Genomic DNA, 16304 nt, shown 5'->3' on the forward strand with positions numbered 1-16304 from the left:
GAGCCAGAAATCAGACAATACATCATCCAGAGAACAGACATGTTAGCTTGCCAATGCTGAAGATGGCCATCCAACTCTGAGCCCAGACTGAGGTTGCAGATGGTGCAGAATGAGGAAAGAAGCTGTTTCAGAATGTTTATCATCAACCTTCTTTCTCATTCCAGAGTGACATAGCATGACACAGACGTGTCTATTTCATTCAACTAAAGAGCACCAGAGGCAAATCACAAACATAATAATCTCCATATATTTTATGATCATGTGAGGTTAAAGAGATGTCCTGTGGACTGCTAAGTAATGACAAGAATTCATGAAAACCACAGTGGGAAATAAGAATAAGAAATAGCCAATTCCAGTGCCCTAAACTAGAAAAGAAAGCTCTTTAAGAAAGTGGTTTTCACTACACAAGTGTTTCCAGTCAGACCTAGTTATCTTCTTATGTCACACAGAGAAAAAGCAATAAATGCTACACAAATTAAAATTAATTTACCACATTAAGTTAAGTTCACCTTAAACATGCTGGTTTTATGCTTTGTATTTTGCTATCTCCAAAAAGGCAGAAAATCCATAGCCATGTACATCATTTTAAGTTGCTCAGTTCACTGTAGCATGAATCAACCTCTGTTTTCAGATTTTCCTTATAAACCGCTGCTCATGTAAGGGATAATAACTGTCTGATCAACATCCAAAAGGATGATGACCATAGCCTTCTGCGAAATGAACAAAAACACCATGGTTGTTAACTTCTATTTGTGTGTCCTGTCTCACACACACACCACTTAAACTGTTGGGAAAAGCTATGAATAAAAGCATGCCTTAATGAAGCTAAGCTTGTAAGACAAAGTCATTTTTTTCAGCATGGTAAACACTGTTTTGTTTATAAGACTATTGATTAGCAATCTGTCCTTGACAGCACCAATCAAATCTGATTAACACTTAGCAGGGTAACACGGTACAGCCAGGATGGGCCTCAGTGTTGTTCTTATACACAAAACATAATGGCAGACTGTCTCCTTACATAAATTCCAAAAGTGGAAAAAAGAGTTTATAGTTAGACTGAACTCCAAGAAAACAGATTTTTTTCTTACTTCAAATAGTCACAGAAACAAAATCTAAGGAAATGTGAGAAACAGATTTTTACCATTTACACATAATGCATAATATGTGAAACACCCCCCCCCCATTAATATCAATATCATACATAAGGCATTCCTGAGCTCACAGACATCCACAATTGGCTAGTGTCACTGTGATTGATTGGAAAGAGAGTATGCCATCCCTCATCCCATCCAGCAATATTTGCTCTCTTGGAGCAAGCCACAGATAGCTGTGACTTTGTCTGGATTCACAAGAACTTGTGATCTCCAGATGATAGAGCAAACCTGTTCTGCTGTGTTTCTTCTGCTGTTTTTTCACAATTAGACTAGATTGTTGTGAAAAATGGCCAATTGAAACCAAAATCCTCAACCCATTGTGGGCTGGATTCAAAATCACATGGAAAATCGTAAAAGAAAAAAATTGAAATGACAGTCTGATACAACTTGCATGAAATTCATCACAGCAACTCATAATGTAAGTCAGTAGTGTGTGTGGCCCCAGGCATGCTCCTGATGAGATGGTGGATGGTGTCCTGGGGATCTCCTCACAGATCTGGAACAGGGCACGAGTGAACTCCTGGAAAGTCTTTGGTGCTACTTGGCCGTTTTGGATGCTTCCAATACATAACTTCCCAAAGGTTTCCAATTGTATTAAGGTCTGGGGAACATGAGGGGAAGTGAGTGGCATCATTGCCTTAGTCATCCAAAAACTGCCTCCACACTATGGCCACAAAAGGCCCAGAAATGCAGCCTGAGAAACCCAAGGCTGACTGCACTGCCCCACCACCAAACCGCTCATGCTGGATGATGTTACAGGCAGCATTCCCCGCAGGATCTCTAGACTCTTTTATGTCTATCACATGTGCTCAGTGTGAACCTGATCTTATCTGTGAAGAAAACGGGACGCTAGAGGTGGATCTGCCAATTCTGTTGTTCCCTGGCTAATGCCAATCAAGCTGCACCATGCTGGTCAGCAGAGATTCCACTAGAGGATCTCAGACCCTCATACCATCCTCACGGGGTGTGTTTCTGACAGTTTAGTCAGAAACATGCACACCAGTAGCCTGCAGGAGATCATTTTGTAGGAACACAAGATGACCTGATTGGGTTGCATGTACTGAATACAAGTAATGGCAAGGACCCTAACAAAACACAAAACTAGAGACAAATCAGTCAGGAAGGATAATGAGACCGTCTGTGGCCACCACCTGCAAAACCATTCCTTTTTTTGGGTTGTCTTTCTGTTGCCTCTCCAATGCAGCTGTTGTCACTTTCATTCGCACCAAAACAGGTGAAAATGATTCACAATTACTTATGCTTCCTGACTGAACAGATTAATATCCCTGAAGTTTAACTGAATAATGGTGTTATATTGTGATGATTTCTATAATTATTTTGATACATCTCATGGTTTCTGAGATCTCAGGGAGTTTTCTCTTCCATTGTTGTCTCAGTCTTCTCATTAGGGATAAGTGTTAGAGATAATATTAACTTAATTTTAAACTTTATCATTTTTTTCCTGTTTCTATACTTCTATAAAGCTGCTTTGGGACAATGCCCATTGTTAAAAGCAAATAAATTGAATTGAATAAAAAGTTTAAATTAGACTTAAAAATCCAGACCTTTCAAATGAGCCTAGACAGTTATCACTGCTAATTATTGTGGACTTTCCATTATCCTTTTGCAGTGGTGTTTTTTGTATGTTCTCGTACGTATGTTCTTTGTATGATTTCGATGGCCTTATTAAAGAAAAAATTCTATTAATTCAACTAATGATGTCAATTCCTGTCTGTAAAATCAGTACTGCCATAATGATTGTTAGGGATTATGGTATCTTCACTGGTAATATGTTTTTGAATGCTATGACATTGTTGTGGGTTTTGCTTACACAATTGAGCTAAACAGGAGATTTTTTTCTGGCCTGGAGCAAATCAGCTGAAAGTAAATTGCCTTCACAAAATTCAAAATTCCCATAATTCACTGTGCCTTTGGAAGATGACATCTAACTGACAGTGTTATTTGACATATTCACAGTGGACAGATGAAAAAAATCTGAATGAGAAATCTACTGTGAAGTGAATGGAAATGACTTGAAAGATAAATTCTCTTCTGTGCTCGAGCATTATTGTGGAATAGTCCTACAGGAATCATATGTTCAAAACCTCTAGTTCTATTAGGGAGTCAGGTGTCTTTAAAAACATAGACACTGCCCTGGAGCAGGTTTACTTTGGAGATGGAGCTGATGGAATTGAGTGTGCTGGTAAAATATTGAGCTGATGTTATGTCAGGATGGTGTTAAACCAGAGCAAAGCCCAAAATTAGTTTAGGAATCCCATGTGGTAGTCTGCCTTACTGATGTCTGATGCAATGTCAGGCGCAATAGTCTATTTAAAAGAAATTCCTTTTTTAACTCTCTTTCTTTTCCTGTTTTGCATTACAGTCCACTACAGAACTTTTCTCCTCTGATAAATTTGGCTTAGTGAACCAATTTTTGTACAAAAACACTGGTCAATTAGCCAGACCAAGTCAGAGTTGAGAATCTCTCTCTCTCTCTCTCTCTCTCTCTCTCTCCTGTTATTTTTTTTTCCACCCACATAATTACTCTACTTTTTACTCTATTAATAAACTCTTGCCGTGTGAGGATTTTCTGATGAGACTTTGAAGAAGATAAGCAATTAAAGAGAAATGATAAGAAGCTAGCCTAATTCCTGCTCTTTTGTTAGTAACTGACTGGTTAATTGAGGTGGGTGTATTCTAGAGAGAAGAGCTCACAGCCCTCTCTTATAATCACTGACACTGCTATGACCTCTTCCGAGTCCAAGGCCAAAGTCGATATTATATCAATATGGCATCCTCACTCTTTTCTTTGGGTCCCACTTAATCTTGAATAATGAATTCATGGATGAAATGTTGAGGAAGATTTCTATCTATCTATCTATCTATCTATCTATCTATCTATCTATCTATCTATCTATCTATCTATCTATCTATCTATCTATCTATCTATCTATCTATCTCTCTGTCTATCTATCTATCTATCCATCCATCCATCCATCCATCCATCCATCCATCCATCCATCTCCTTCTGTCTGTCCCTCTGTCTCAGTTCTCAATGGTCAGAAGCTTAGCAAACCAGATTCTAATATTTAGAACATTTAGAAAGTGTTCATCATTGGGGGTATGATGACTTATTGATTAGCATGTTTGCGTTGCACCTCCACATTTAGGAGTTCTGTTTCTGCCCTACGTGAACAGAGTTTGCATGTTCTTCCCAGGCTTGAGGGGTTTCCTCTGGGTACTCCAGGTTTCCTCCTCTGTCAAAAATCTTACGTTGCAGGCTAATTAGCATGTCTAAAATATATATTGTGCCCTGCGCCTTGTTGGCACTTCTGTTCCAGGTTCGCTGCGACCCTGTGAAGGATTAGTGCTATAGAAGATGGATGGATGGATGGATGGGTGAATGGATGGATGGATGGACGGACGGATATGATTGTTGCTATACAAAGGGCCAGGCTAATATGGTGGATATTTTTTTTGAAACCATAACAAATTGCGTGTTTTTGAGAGGAAAAAAGAGAGGCTGATGAGGGAAGTTTTGTGGATGTTTCCTAACATTAATTATAAAATAATTCAATTCAATTCAATTATATTTCTTATATTACTTTTAACAATGGCAAATGTCTCAAAACAGCTTCATAAAAATCTACAAATTCAGAATTTAAAAATAAATTTATACTTATCTCTAATGAGCAAGCCAGGTGCAACGTGGTGGTGAGGAAAAACTTCTTGAGATGATCTGGGTGACACCAGAGAGTGTGCTTAAATGATTTCCTTTTTACAACTGACCTTCTATATCGTCAAGAGGAGTTGTGTGACCAGGAGCTTTTGAGCAACTTATAAATCAGTGTCATTTTTGAATTCATTATAGATTTAGCATTAATGTAAATAACCAAAAAATATGATGTAGTGTTCCTTAATATTTTTTTAATTGTTGGTGTTGGAAAATTGCTGTGGTATAAGAGGAATAAAATACTTCATGTGCTTTTATAGAAAAATAATCTACTTTGGCCTGGTAACTGGCTGGTAAGCTGGTTTTACACTGTGTGACTTCAGCGGTCTTTTATAATTATTACATGTTACACTATGTTAGATTATCCTAATAAGAATTCTATAACATATTGTGTGCTAACGTTCTACAACTCTGATTTAATGTATAAGATAGCAAGTATATTGGCAGGGAAAAATTAACTGAGACGATATCAAGAAGAAACCTTGAAATGAACCAGACTCAAAAGGGAAGACTCTCTGGGTAACACTGGAGAGTGTTACTATAAATTATTTCCCTTCTATAACTGTCTACTATATGGCCAAATAGTGCAACTGTATAACCAGGAAATTCCATCTATATTTAGTAAATTTTACTCTTCACTGAGTCCATAATAGTAAATAAACTCCATTAAGAGAGCACTTGTAAGCTAATTAGCTAGCTACACACCTTGAAGCTGTAATTCATGCTCTGTTTCTTTCAGTGTCACATCCCTTTTTGTTCTGTTGTGGTATGTGTGATTAGATGTTATAGAGACATTCTGTTCACTGCCACAATGCAGCAAATGCTCTTGCATTAAATCCAGTAGATTTTGTATACTCTTCTCCATTGTCCCAGGAGTTTTGTGTAATCATATGCCATCGTTCTTCTGTAAATTTTAGACTTGTTGTAGCAGTGCTCACACTCTGAGATTTTTCTGCCAGGATTTTGTGTGTCTTTGGTCGCAGTGGCACTAATCAGGCCGACGGTGAGCATGTCAAATTAAACATCCTAAGACCACGCTCTAAACTCATGACCGAAGATTATCCTTTGCTATTGTATGATTGTGTTTGCTATAGAAAAACCAAGCCATATATTCTACGGTGTAAACCCGGTTTAACTCTTATCACACCACCCCGTCCTTGATAACAGCATGCCTCGCCATGTTATATTCCTTACTTAAATAAAATAACTCATGCAGTTTGCTCATGCAGGTCCTGGCGTTTTAGCTAATTACCCATGATGCATAGTTTCTACTGTATCTAGTGAACAGTTGAAATAATAAGCGGGTTTAATGGCATTAGCACGGTGCTGTGTGATGAATTATGAATGTCGTTACAAGTGAGAGGAAACGCTGGGACTCGCATACTGTGACAGAGCAAAACAGTGTGTGGAAGAAAGCAAACAAAATCAATGTGTAGAATAATTTCAAGGAGTGTATTAGTTGTTTAAGCAGATATTTTAGTAGGAGTACTGACAGTGCTGTGATTAAATTATGTTTATGGTTATAAATTGCTATACATTTTTATTTAAAGTGAGACAAGATGTTATTTTCCGATAGTGTTCCGCTATGTGGAGTGTAGAATTCTGAGCATGGTGATGAATATTAATGCATACTGGTAAAACTGGTGTATTTCTGAACTCTCTGCATTATAGCAGGTTATAACATACATTTGTTACTGTTTAGAAGATACATTTGCCTCCCTATTTTACATCCTTTCTCTCTCCCAACCTCTCTCTCTCTCTCTCTCCCCCTTTCTCTTTCTCTTATATCTTTTTTTTTTATTATTCCTAGATTTGCCTTTCCCTGTAAAGACTAGAATAAATCTCGAACTATTATTTAAACTGTATTATTTAAAACTATTGTCCTACATTTTTATCTAAATGTTTAAACTATTGTGTGAATCATGGGAAATTTGCCTCAAGAACAGTCTCTATACAGAATGAGACATAGCTGGCTTTCCTCTCTTCTCAGACACTATAAATAAGACTAAAGATTCTCCTGGGTTTATATTACAGTGCAATCCTAGTTTGCAGTGGACGTGCACTGCACAGTGTCTGCCCTTAATGCATGTTGGTTTGGTGGCACATCCTTTGCCTTAATCACTGACACTATGCTTCCCTGAAGGTACTGAGGCCATTAGTTGACTTGAAATGGTTGTCAGGCCATGTATGGAAAAGCCCATTACAGAGAGAGACAGCAAGAGAGAGAGAGAGAGCGAGAGAGACAGAGACAGAGACAGAGACAGAGACAGAGAGAGAGGGAGGGAGACTGAAACCAAGGAAAAAATATGGAGACAGAGAGATTATACCATCCCCATGGTGCTTATTTTACCATGTCTGTATTTTCTTCTATTCAGTAGTTTAGGTTTTTGGCAGTTTTCCTCTTCGTAGCTTTTTTATTGTATTTATAACCAAAATTTCTCTTTCTGAGCATTGACACAGAATTAATATTATTTTTGTGTGTTTTTTTTTCTTGCAGCTCCATTGACCGACAAACCTCCAAAGATCATCTTTCCTGCTGAAAACAAAATTAGTATCATGGAGATGCAATTAGGTAAGAACCCTGGGGTTTCTTTAAGCACCTTGTTAATGCCAGACTGAGAATCAGGGCCATCCTTATGCCTCAGTCAATCCTCTGCCTCTGTCTGATACGTCATGTGTATGATGCACGTTCACAGTGCTTGTGTGAAGGTGCATGTCTGTTTTTGGTGTGAATATATAGGAATAACATGTATTATTATTCATGTACTTTTTATACGTTGTGAGTGTATAGACTTTTTATATCCGTTGTAAGCTTGGATCATTGCAGCCACACGAGAATAGTCTTGCCGAGCAGTGACAGGTCAAAGACTTGATTATAATAGGAGTGAAAAGCATCCATTATGGCATCTGCCTTTGGAAATGAATTTGTCGCGGTCAGTGTACATCATAGAAAGCCATTTGGAGAGTAAATACATCTGTGTTAAGAATGGAGAGGAAAGACCTACATCCTTCTTAGGTGCAATTCAGAAGACTTCCATAGTGACGCAACATGAATTAATGCGGCTGCAGTGTAGATGTCAGCACAGCTGAAAGAATTGAGCGATGACACGCAGCCTGAAGGCAAAATATGAGAGTCTTCTTTGAATGGCAGCTCCCTTCTACACTCCTGCCCTCAGATCCACCAGAACTCTCTCTGCAAAATAAACTCATAAATGAATGAATTGCATTTCATTTCCACTCCATTAACATGCACATATGGAGACATTCACGGGACTGCCACATTTATTTTAGTTTTCAACATAGTACTGACAAGTCGAGATCCTGCATTTTCTTTCCTTTTACATGTTTGGGGCACTGTTTAATATTCATCTTCCAGTAATGTATAGAAGCATAAATGGCCCATGTGACAGTCAGTTAATTAGGCAAATGTACCCAAGAGAGAGAGAGAAAGTTGAGATAGTAAGAGTGTGTGTGTGTGTGTGTGTGTGTAAGAGAGAGAGAGAAAGTTCAGAGGAAAGAAGAGGTAGGAAGAGAGAAATCTGTGTATGGAGATGAATGCAGAGTGCTGTTCTGAGTTAATCAACACCTCTTTCTTCCTGTTCTGCAATTTCCACATTTATTATGATAGCTTTTTTTTTTTTTAAATAAAAAACTGTAAAAATTGACAGTCACTTCACAACTAATCACTGAATTAAGGCTTTACTCTCTAAATGCTAGCCTGGTTTAGTTAATCAGGAGTGCAGTGCTGCACAATAACTGACTGACTTCGGGTCATTGTAAAGCCAAAGAAATTTTCAAGTGTCCACTTACAAGATAGATGAGTTTCAACTGTGAGATTTGGCTGACAAATGCGACATAAAGGTGAAGGGTGTTTGGTCGTTGATGACACATTGTGCTTCTGGAGGTCTTTGATCATACTAGGTTCTGCTAACGTTCTGGTTGCTAGAAATAAATGACATCAGCAAACTATTGTCAATAAATCAGCCAAACCCAATGCCTAAGGCTCTGACAAGAACTTGTACACACTGCATGATTACTGTAAGTAGTCGTATCTCAGAATTCTCCTCACCTGCTGCTAAGGATTTTGGTGCATTGCCCAGAATGAACCACCACTGTTTGTTGACAGCACTTGCAAATATTCAGCGACAGTGACTTGTTTCAGCGCCTGGTGTCTGCCCTGAGGCATGCTCAATTTGGGCTGGTCTCAGCTGGGCTTGCCAAAATGATGAATGACAACCCTTCAACCAAGTGTCCCTTGCCCCTGAAGGGCTGTATATCCCCAGCGATTGCCTCAAATGGACTTTATGGCAGCAAATTCTGTATCGGTCAGGCTCTATCGCCTTGCAATAGATCAACTGGAAAGTACCAGAAAGTTTCGCCCGACTTCTAGCTTGTCACCTGGCAAGAGTTGATATGTGGGTTATGGCTGAGGCCTACAGAATAAGTCTGTGTTTGGTAGCACTGCACTTGTTTAACCCTGCTGTGGGAGTGAAGCTTGATGCCTTGAACTGAATGCCAACAAGCTGAAAATAGAGAAATTGAGCTGATGAGCAAATTATATTTTTCACTGTTTTTTCCCTTAAGAACGACCTCATATACAAAAATCCCCTTGTGTATCTTTCTTCACATTGAAAGCAGAAGGCAATCAATCATTTGATAGAGATCACAGTGATGAGTACAGCTTGTGGCATTTGTAATCAACCTTAAAGCAGAACAGGGAACAGAATCCAGTCATTTCAAAGCTGCTTTTGAAGCATGTACAAAGTATCACTATAATCTAAAATAGATAACTTCAAAAGCTTCTTTTCTAATACGTTAGGCAAAACAAGCACTGTTCTTAAAATAAAAAAAGGCAGTTTTAACTTGAACATGTTTGCCATTTCTTCAGTGTGATGGTGAAAGACGTATATGCGAGGGATAGCAGTGAGATGCATAAACGTTTTAGAAATTAAGAAGTACGATTTCACCTGAGGTAAAAGTCAGTGCTCTCAGGGTGCCGTATCAGGACTCTGACCCTGGCTCGCTGACAAGCCTGGATATGTGAATAAAAGAATTTTGCTGTAATGTATACGTGACAGAGTTCTTTTCTAATATATCAAACCGTTGCCCCAACACTGATCTGGTTTTAAATTGTATGTTTAATCAAAGTTGGTTTTAAGCAAATGTACTGACTTGTGTACAAAGATCATAGAATAGCTCCTTGAAATTCAGAGGCAATACATCAGAGGCTGTTGCTGCTAGCCAGACTCAATGCCTTTTTGTTTCTCAGCATTCCTAATGAACAGTCACTCACTCAATTGCTCTCAAACAAAAAGTACAGAAGAGCTTCACTCACATATCTGTGAGCTCTTTTGTTGTTGGAGAGTTAGCCAATATACTGTAGCAGACCAGACCAAACTGGATCCCAAAGTCTTTTTTTGTGTGTGTGTTTGGGGGGTGCGGGCTGTATATGCGGGAACAAGGGTTTTAGTGTTTTGTACAGTGAGCAGATGTGGGCATTCTGGTGGAAAAAATAGGCAAGCATTGTTTTTAGCAGATAGTGCCCATCAGCACAACTGGAGCATTAATGATCAACTCCCCTATCCTGCCTTCCTCTCTCTTTCTCTCTCTCTCTTTTCTTCAGCTAAGAGAAAATAAGGCCATGTAGACACTGAATTTGGCAAATAAATGAGCAAAATTGGGAGCGAGAGAGAGAGGGGGGGGATATGTTGCAGTATTTCAGACTTTTGATCTTCAATCAATGAGCCTTTTTGTCCAACTGTTACTTTGCCACATCCCTTATGTCCACTGCTGTTCTTATCTCACCATGCCGTCTAGACTCGCCCTGTTTATTCTTTCCACTTTCTGCACAAAAAATAGCTCCCATCTCTTTTCTTTCGCTCTGTCTTGCACTATTCCCCACTCTCTTTTTCCACGTTTTTCTGCGTCTCTCTCTGATCAGATAGCCCTCTCTGTCTCTTTGCTGTCATTCTTCGCCAGCACCCCAAGCAGCTGCTCTCTACCCTGTGACACCTGACATTCAGCTTCAGCAATGATTTGTGACAAAGTGCACCAGAGGGGTGTGGGAATGGTTCTTCATGTTAGTGCCGTGGGAGATTAAGAAAAGCACCACGGAGAGAAAAAAGCACCACAGTTTCAAACATGGCCATACAAGCAACTCAGTGTTTTCAGAATGAAGGTATGTTTTTGTGTGTAATTTATTATTAAAACAAAATAATCAAAGTACGCTGGTATCCTGTGCAGGGTGTACCCGAGCTTGTCCCCTGAGTCTCCTGGGATAAGGTTCAGGATCCCCACAACCCAATAGGATAATCAGTGTAAAGAATGGATAGATAGGATGATGGATGTATGGAAATATTCAAAGTATTTAAGAAAGTATAATGTGCATAATGACAGAGATAAGCAGTGTGGATATGTGCAGAGGATACTTATACAGACAGTTTTGTTTTGGCATTCCACATACAATAAAGTAAAAGTAGCCAGTGGATCACAGTCCTCCTGATTTGCAGTATGAGGAATAAATAAAATATAATTGTGCACTGTAGGAGTGCTGAAGCCTTGCATTAAAATTAGTAGACAATGTTCATTGTTAAAACTGCTATATATAAAAATAAAAATAAAAAATTTAATTAAGATTACCAGCATTGTCGTGGGAGATACATATAGAACTTAAATAAATGTATAAAACATTGCTAAATGTTGTGATCAACACATATCATCTATGCTCTAATACCTGCCTTGATCAGGATAAAGCAGTTGCTGAGCATGAATGCTGAATGTCAGATCTTAGTAAATGGCAAAAGGACACTGTTGAAACTACTACTAGATCTTAGAGACCACTATGACCACTAATGCCTTTGGTTCCTTGGCCTCTGGGAGAAGTTCCAGCCACTCACTCTCAAGGACATGCTTGTAAAACCAGCACATTTCACATTGGAGGCCATTGATTTTCTTGTCTTGTCTGATATTTTTCAGGCTGTAATTAGAGCAGAAAGGTCTGGTATGCTTTGCCATCTTGACCCATTTTTATCCCACACTTTTTTACCCTATACTTTGGCTTTGAACCTGGTCAAGTTCAACCTTAGTTAGAGTCAACATGCTCTCTGTGTTCTCTTTTCTGACCTTCTTGTGAAAAATGAGAGAATTTGTTTAAGTATAATATCATTGCATGGTGATGGACTGTACTGTCTTGCAGTGAGAGGAATTGTAGCATCACAGCTCCAGGGTTCCTGGTTTGATCCGGACCTCTGATTACTGTCTGTGTAGAGTTTTACATGCTCTCCGGAGAGGTGAATTGGCTATGTTAAATTGCCCCTAGATGTGAAGGAGTGTGTGAATGTGTGTCTATGAATGGTGGCCTTCATTGGACACTCCAGCCGAGGTGTATTCCCATGTTCCCTAGCTTCAGGTCCAGTGCAACCCTGAGCATGATATTGACAAAGTATGAAATTATACCTATTAGCCTTTTTTTAGACTTGTTTATATATATATATATATATATATATATATATATATATATATGATGATTATCTTTCGGCTGCTCCCTACATGTGTGAGGGGTCACCACAGTGGACAACAATTTGGCACAGGTTTTACACCGGATGCCCTTCCTGACGCAACTCTCCCATTTTATCCAGGCTTGGGACTGGCACTGCATCCAGTGGCTGGGGTGTGGGCACGAATCGAACCCGGGCCTTCCACATGGTAGGCGAGAAACCTACCACTGAGCCACCAGCGCCCATTATATATATACATATATATTTATAGTGCACCTGTTTGGAGTATAAAAGAGATTTAAATGTTTCACTGGAGTTGAAAGCTGCTGCTTGAGTAAATGTCATGTCATTGGAATATGTGGAGCTGTGGCCACTGGGAGCTGTAAGAAAGATCAATATTACATCATTTCTCTCAATTAGGGGATGCTTATTGTTTGTTTGAGGCATTGCTGTCCTTATTTAGTCCAGCTCCTCCGTGTCTGGAAGGCTATAAAGTAGGAGAGAGGGAGAGAGAAAGAGAGAGAGAGAGAGAGAGAGAGAGAGAGAGAGAGGGAGAATTGATCGACACTCTGGAAATGAATCTGTGTAAGTGTATGTGAATGATGATGATGATGATGATGATGATGAAAACCAGAGAATGAAAATGCACATTAAGACATTAAATCTGGCATAAGCCAAAGCAACTGCAAAGTGAAAAATATGTTTAAAGTAAAGCCCTGAATGTTTCTACTAAATATTAAATTCTCATTATATCGCAGTGCTGCTGAACTGCTGAAAGAACAAATCTGATTAGTCAGAAGGTATCAGAAAGTATAAAGTTATGATTATTCCACTCTTAAAGATATTTATTCTTTTGATATTCATCTTTTCCTGGCTGTGCTGCTTGTGTGGTTCTGCCACAGAGTTCTCTCTCTTATTGATCGACTGCCAGAGATCTCAGGCACATGCAGCAACATTACATTTCACTAAACTGTATAGTCTTTACTATATTTAAGTTTCTAAAAGTTTAAATATAAGTTTATATATATTTAAACTTTTTAAATATAAATTAAATATAAATTAAATATATATATATATATATATATATATATATATATATATATATATATATATATATATATATATAATGTGTCATGTGCCTGTTCTTAGAAGTAACCAATCAAATTCAATCTCTTATCATATACCTGATATCAGTGCAGTGAGAAGATCTGCAGTTTATATATGATTTTCTTGACCTCTTCTGCATTCCATATGACTGCTGAAGCCATGAACTGCAAAGAGCTTACAAAACATATATGGGATCTCGGTGTACCCATGCCCCATTGTATAATCTCAGCTGGATCTTTTAGAATCATAATCATAACAGCTGTCCTGTGCTCATCCCAAAAATCTTATTCACAGTCTGAATATCTGAATATCCTATATTATAATATTCTATAATATACTATTCTGTATCCTGACAACATGTAGTCTCCATGTAGTCCTGGGATGTTTTTCTTGCCACTGTCGCCTCTGGATTGTGTATTAAAGAACTATTTTTTTGTAAAACTGTAAAGCTTTGTGACAAGGGTTGTTGTTAAATGAACTATATTCATAAAATCAAATTAAACTGTATTAATAGTCATCATGTTGTGACCTTGATGCCACCTGGTTAGCCTATAAAAGGTTACACTTTCATCATATATGTCACACACATTTTCCCTTTTCCCAGTTTTATCTTATTGAGGAATTGAATTATAAGACAGTGAGTATAGCTCTCTAATCCCTTGGTTTTTTTTTTCTACTAATCTTGTTATTGTTAAATCTGCAGCGTCATAGTGTGTTGATGCACACAGTGTGTGGCAGTACGTCTAACATTCAACTATTTTCTGCTTTTGTTATTTTTTATTCTTAGTTATTTTAGTCTTCCTGAGAAAGAAAAGGACAATGTAAAAGAACAATGTACATTTAAACTTACAGCATATGGCAGACACCCTTATCCAAAGCGACTTCCATTTATTTCTTTTAAACAGCAGAGCAGTTGAGGGTTAAGGGTCTTGCTCAGGAGCCCAGCAGTGGTAGCTTGGTGGACCTGGGATTCCATTAACACAACAGACACACAGATAGTCTATCATTTGTTTTGTCTTTTTCATCTTTAGCTATTTAACTCCTATTTCTATCTTCTACAGAGTCACTAGGGTAAAATAGTGCTTTTAAATAATGTCTGGCCTCAAATATTGAGGCCACAGCGTTTCTTTATCTGTTTTATGTCCATTAGGTATGTAGATAGATTTTTTTTCACCTGCTCCCACCAAATAATTAACTAGAGGCCATGGATGTCATTATGCATGACATTATGATATATTATGTAGTGGGTTAAAGTTTCACAATTCCTGACCATGGAATAATAATCTGTGGCCAAAAGATACTTGAGATCTTAATTCCTGGCCTTATTTAAAAGAACCCCAAGTCTCATCAGTGGCGCTGCAGTCTTCCATTCTTTTATGCTTTTATTTAATGCTATTTTCTTATCGCCTGAAGCTCAACTACTTTCAAGCTATTTTAGAACTCCACCCCTTTGGAATCAGAGTCACTAATCATTATCATCATTCACAGTTTATAATTAAGGTTTTAATTAAAGAATTGCTATATATTGGTATTTTAATTGTAAATAAAGTTCCCAATTAATGTGCATAATTAATGATCGTGTGATTTTTTTTTAGATTTTCAGCGTAAAACCCACACACTGGTGCCCACATACGATGATTAGCACATACATATGTGATGATAAGAAGGATTACACACTGTCTATGCTTTACCAATTGATGTGCTCAAAATGTAAGATTACTTTTTCCCTCTTTAATTCATTTACAGTTTATATATTTATAAACTGGAATCATAATCATCATGTAATTTCTTTTACAGAGAGCCATTTCACAGAAACTAATTATAACTTCACCATATTAGCCTTTTTCTACCAACCTTTTCAAATGCTTTTAATGTCAATATGTAATTATTAAGCTTTTCTCACAGTTGTTCTTACGTTATCCATTAAGATTTAAGCCTTGAGCTCTAAGATCTGATCGTTCTATTACTTAAAGAGCTATTTGGGAAATGGATTTAGTGTGAACGAGTGCGAGCTCAGAGACATGGGAAAATTGTTTAGAGATAATTTTATTCCCTAGTCAAGCATTCTGTTCTTCTCATTACTTTTGTGTCTACTGTTTACAAAGGAGTTGCTATATGATTGTATTGATTGGGAAAGATGATAACTTTTAAAATGGATTAGATTTTGATTTGTACTTTTCACTTTTCAGCAATCCTATAAAATTAAAATGATTCCAGGCATCGAAATCAAATCAGCAGGCCTCTTTTCTGAGGCTTGCCAGTCCACCTAAGTCAATTCAAACCACTTTTGTCAAATATAATTATATGTCCATTACATAGTTTTATTATCCCAAGAAAGATGATACAGAGGAATTGTGTTCTTGAAAGATCACAGCCAGTGAAGGTGAAAAGAGCTGTTTAAACATGAGCATGTCCTCAGAGATATGATGGTGTTTTGAGTACGGCTGTAAGAAACACTCTGATCATGATCAGAAACGGTTTGATCCATGATACTGGCTTTATGATTTAATTCAATTCTCTGAATGCTTTGAACAAAATGTGAATTAATAAAAATAATAAATGAACATTTTTTTTTCTTTTTTTTTCATTTTGTATTTCTATTGATAAAAAAATACAAAGAAATGTACACATCTATATAAATCTCAGTAAATAAAAACATTGCTATGAAAAAAAAAAAATACATTGATACCTGAGGCATTGCTACTAGAGGCATAATTTTAGCCAGAAATATTGTAGAGCTCCGAATTCAGGAAAAATGCCAGAGTTCTGTGACCTCTTTCTCAGGCACTCGCAGCAGCAGTATGCTGTTGTGTT

The 16304-nt window shown here is 37.7% G+C and overlaps 1 protein-coding gene across 5 annotated transcripts in view; it reads left to right on the forward strand.

Moving 5' to 3' along the window:
• The window catches only part of il1rapl1b (interleukin 1 receptor accessory protein-like 1b), a 309636-nt gene that overhangs the window by 182609 nt on the left and 110723 nt on the right, over positions 1-16304 (forward strand). For all 5 annotated transcript variants that reach the window (XM_058382346.1, XM_058382342.1, XM_058382344.1 and 2 more), the window contains one exon: positions 7385-7459. In XM_058382346.1, the coding sequence (XP_058238329.1) occupies positions 7385-7459 (75 nt within the window). The remainder of the gene's footprint in view (positions 1-7384; positions 7460-16304) is intronic.

The sequence above is a fragment of the Hemibagrus wyckioides genome, linkage group LG27, assembly GCF_019097595.1.
Source record: "Hemibagrus wyckioides isolate EC202008001 linkage group LG27, SWU_Hwy_1.0, whole genome shotgun sequence".
Classification (NCBI taxonomy): Eukaryota; Metazoa; Chordata; class Actinopteri; order Siluriformes; family Bagridae; genus Hemibagrus; species Hemibagrus wyckioides.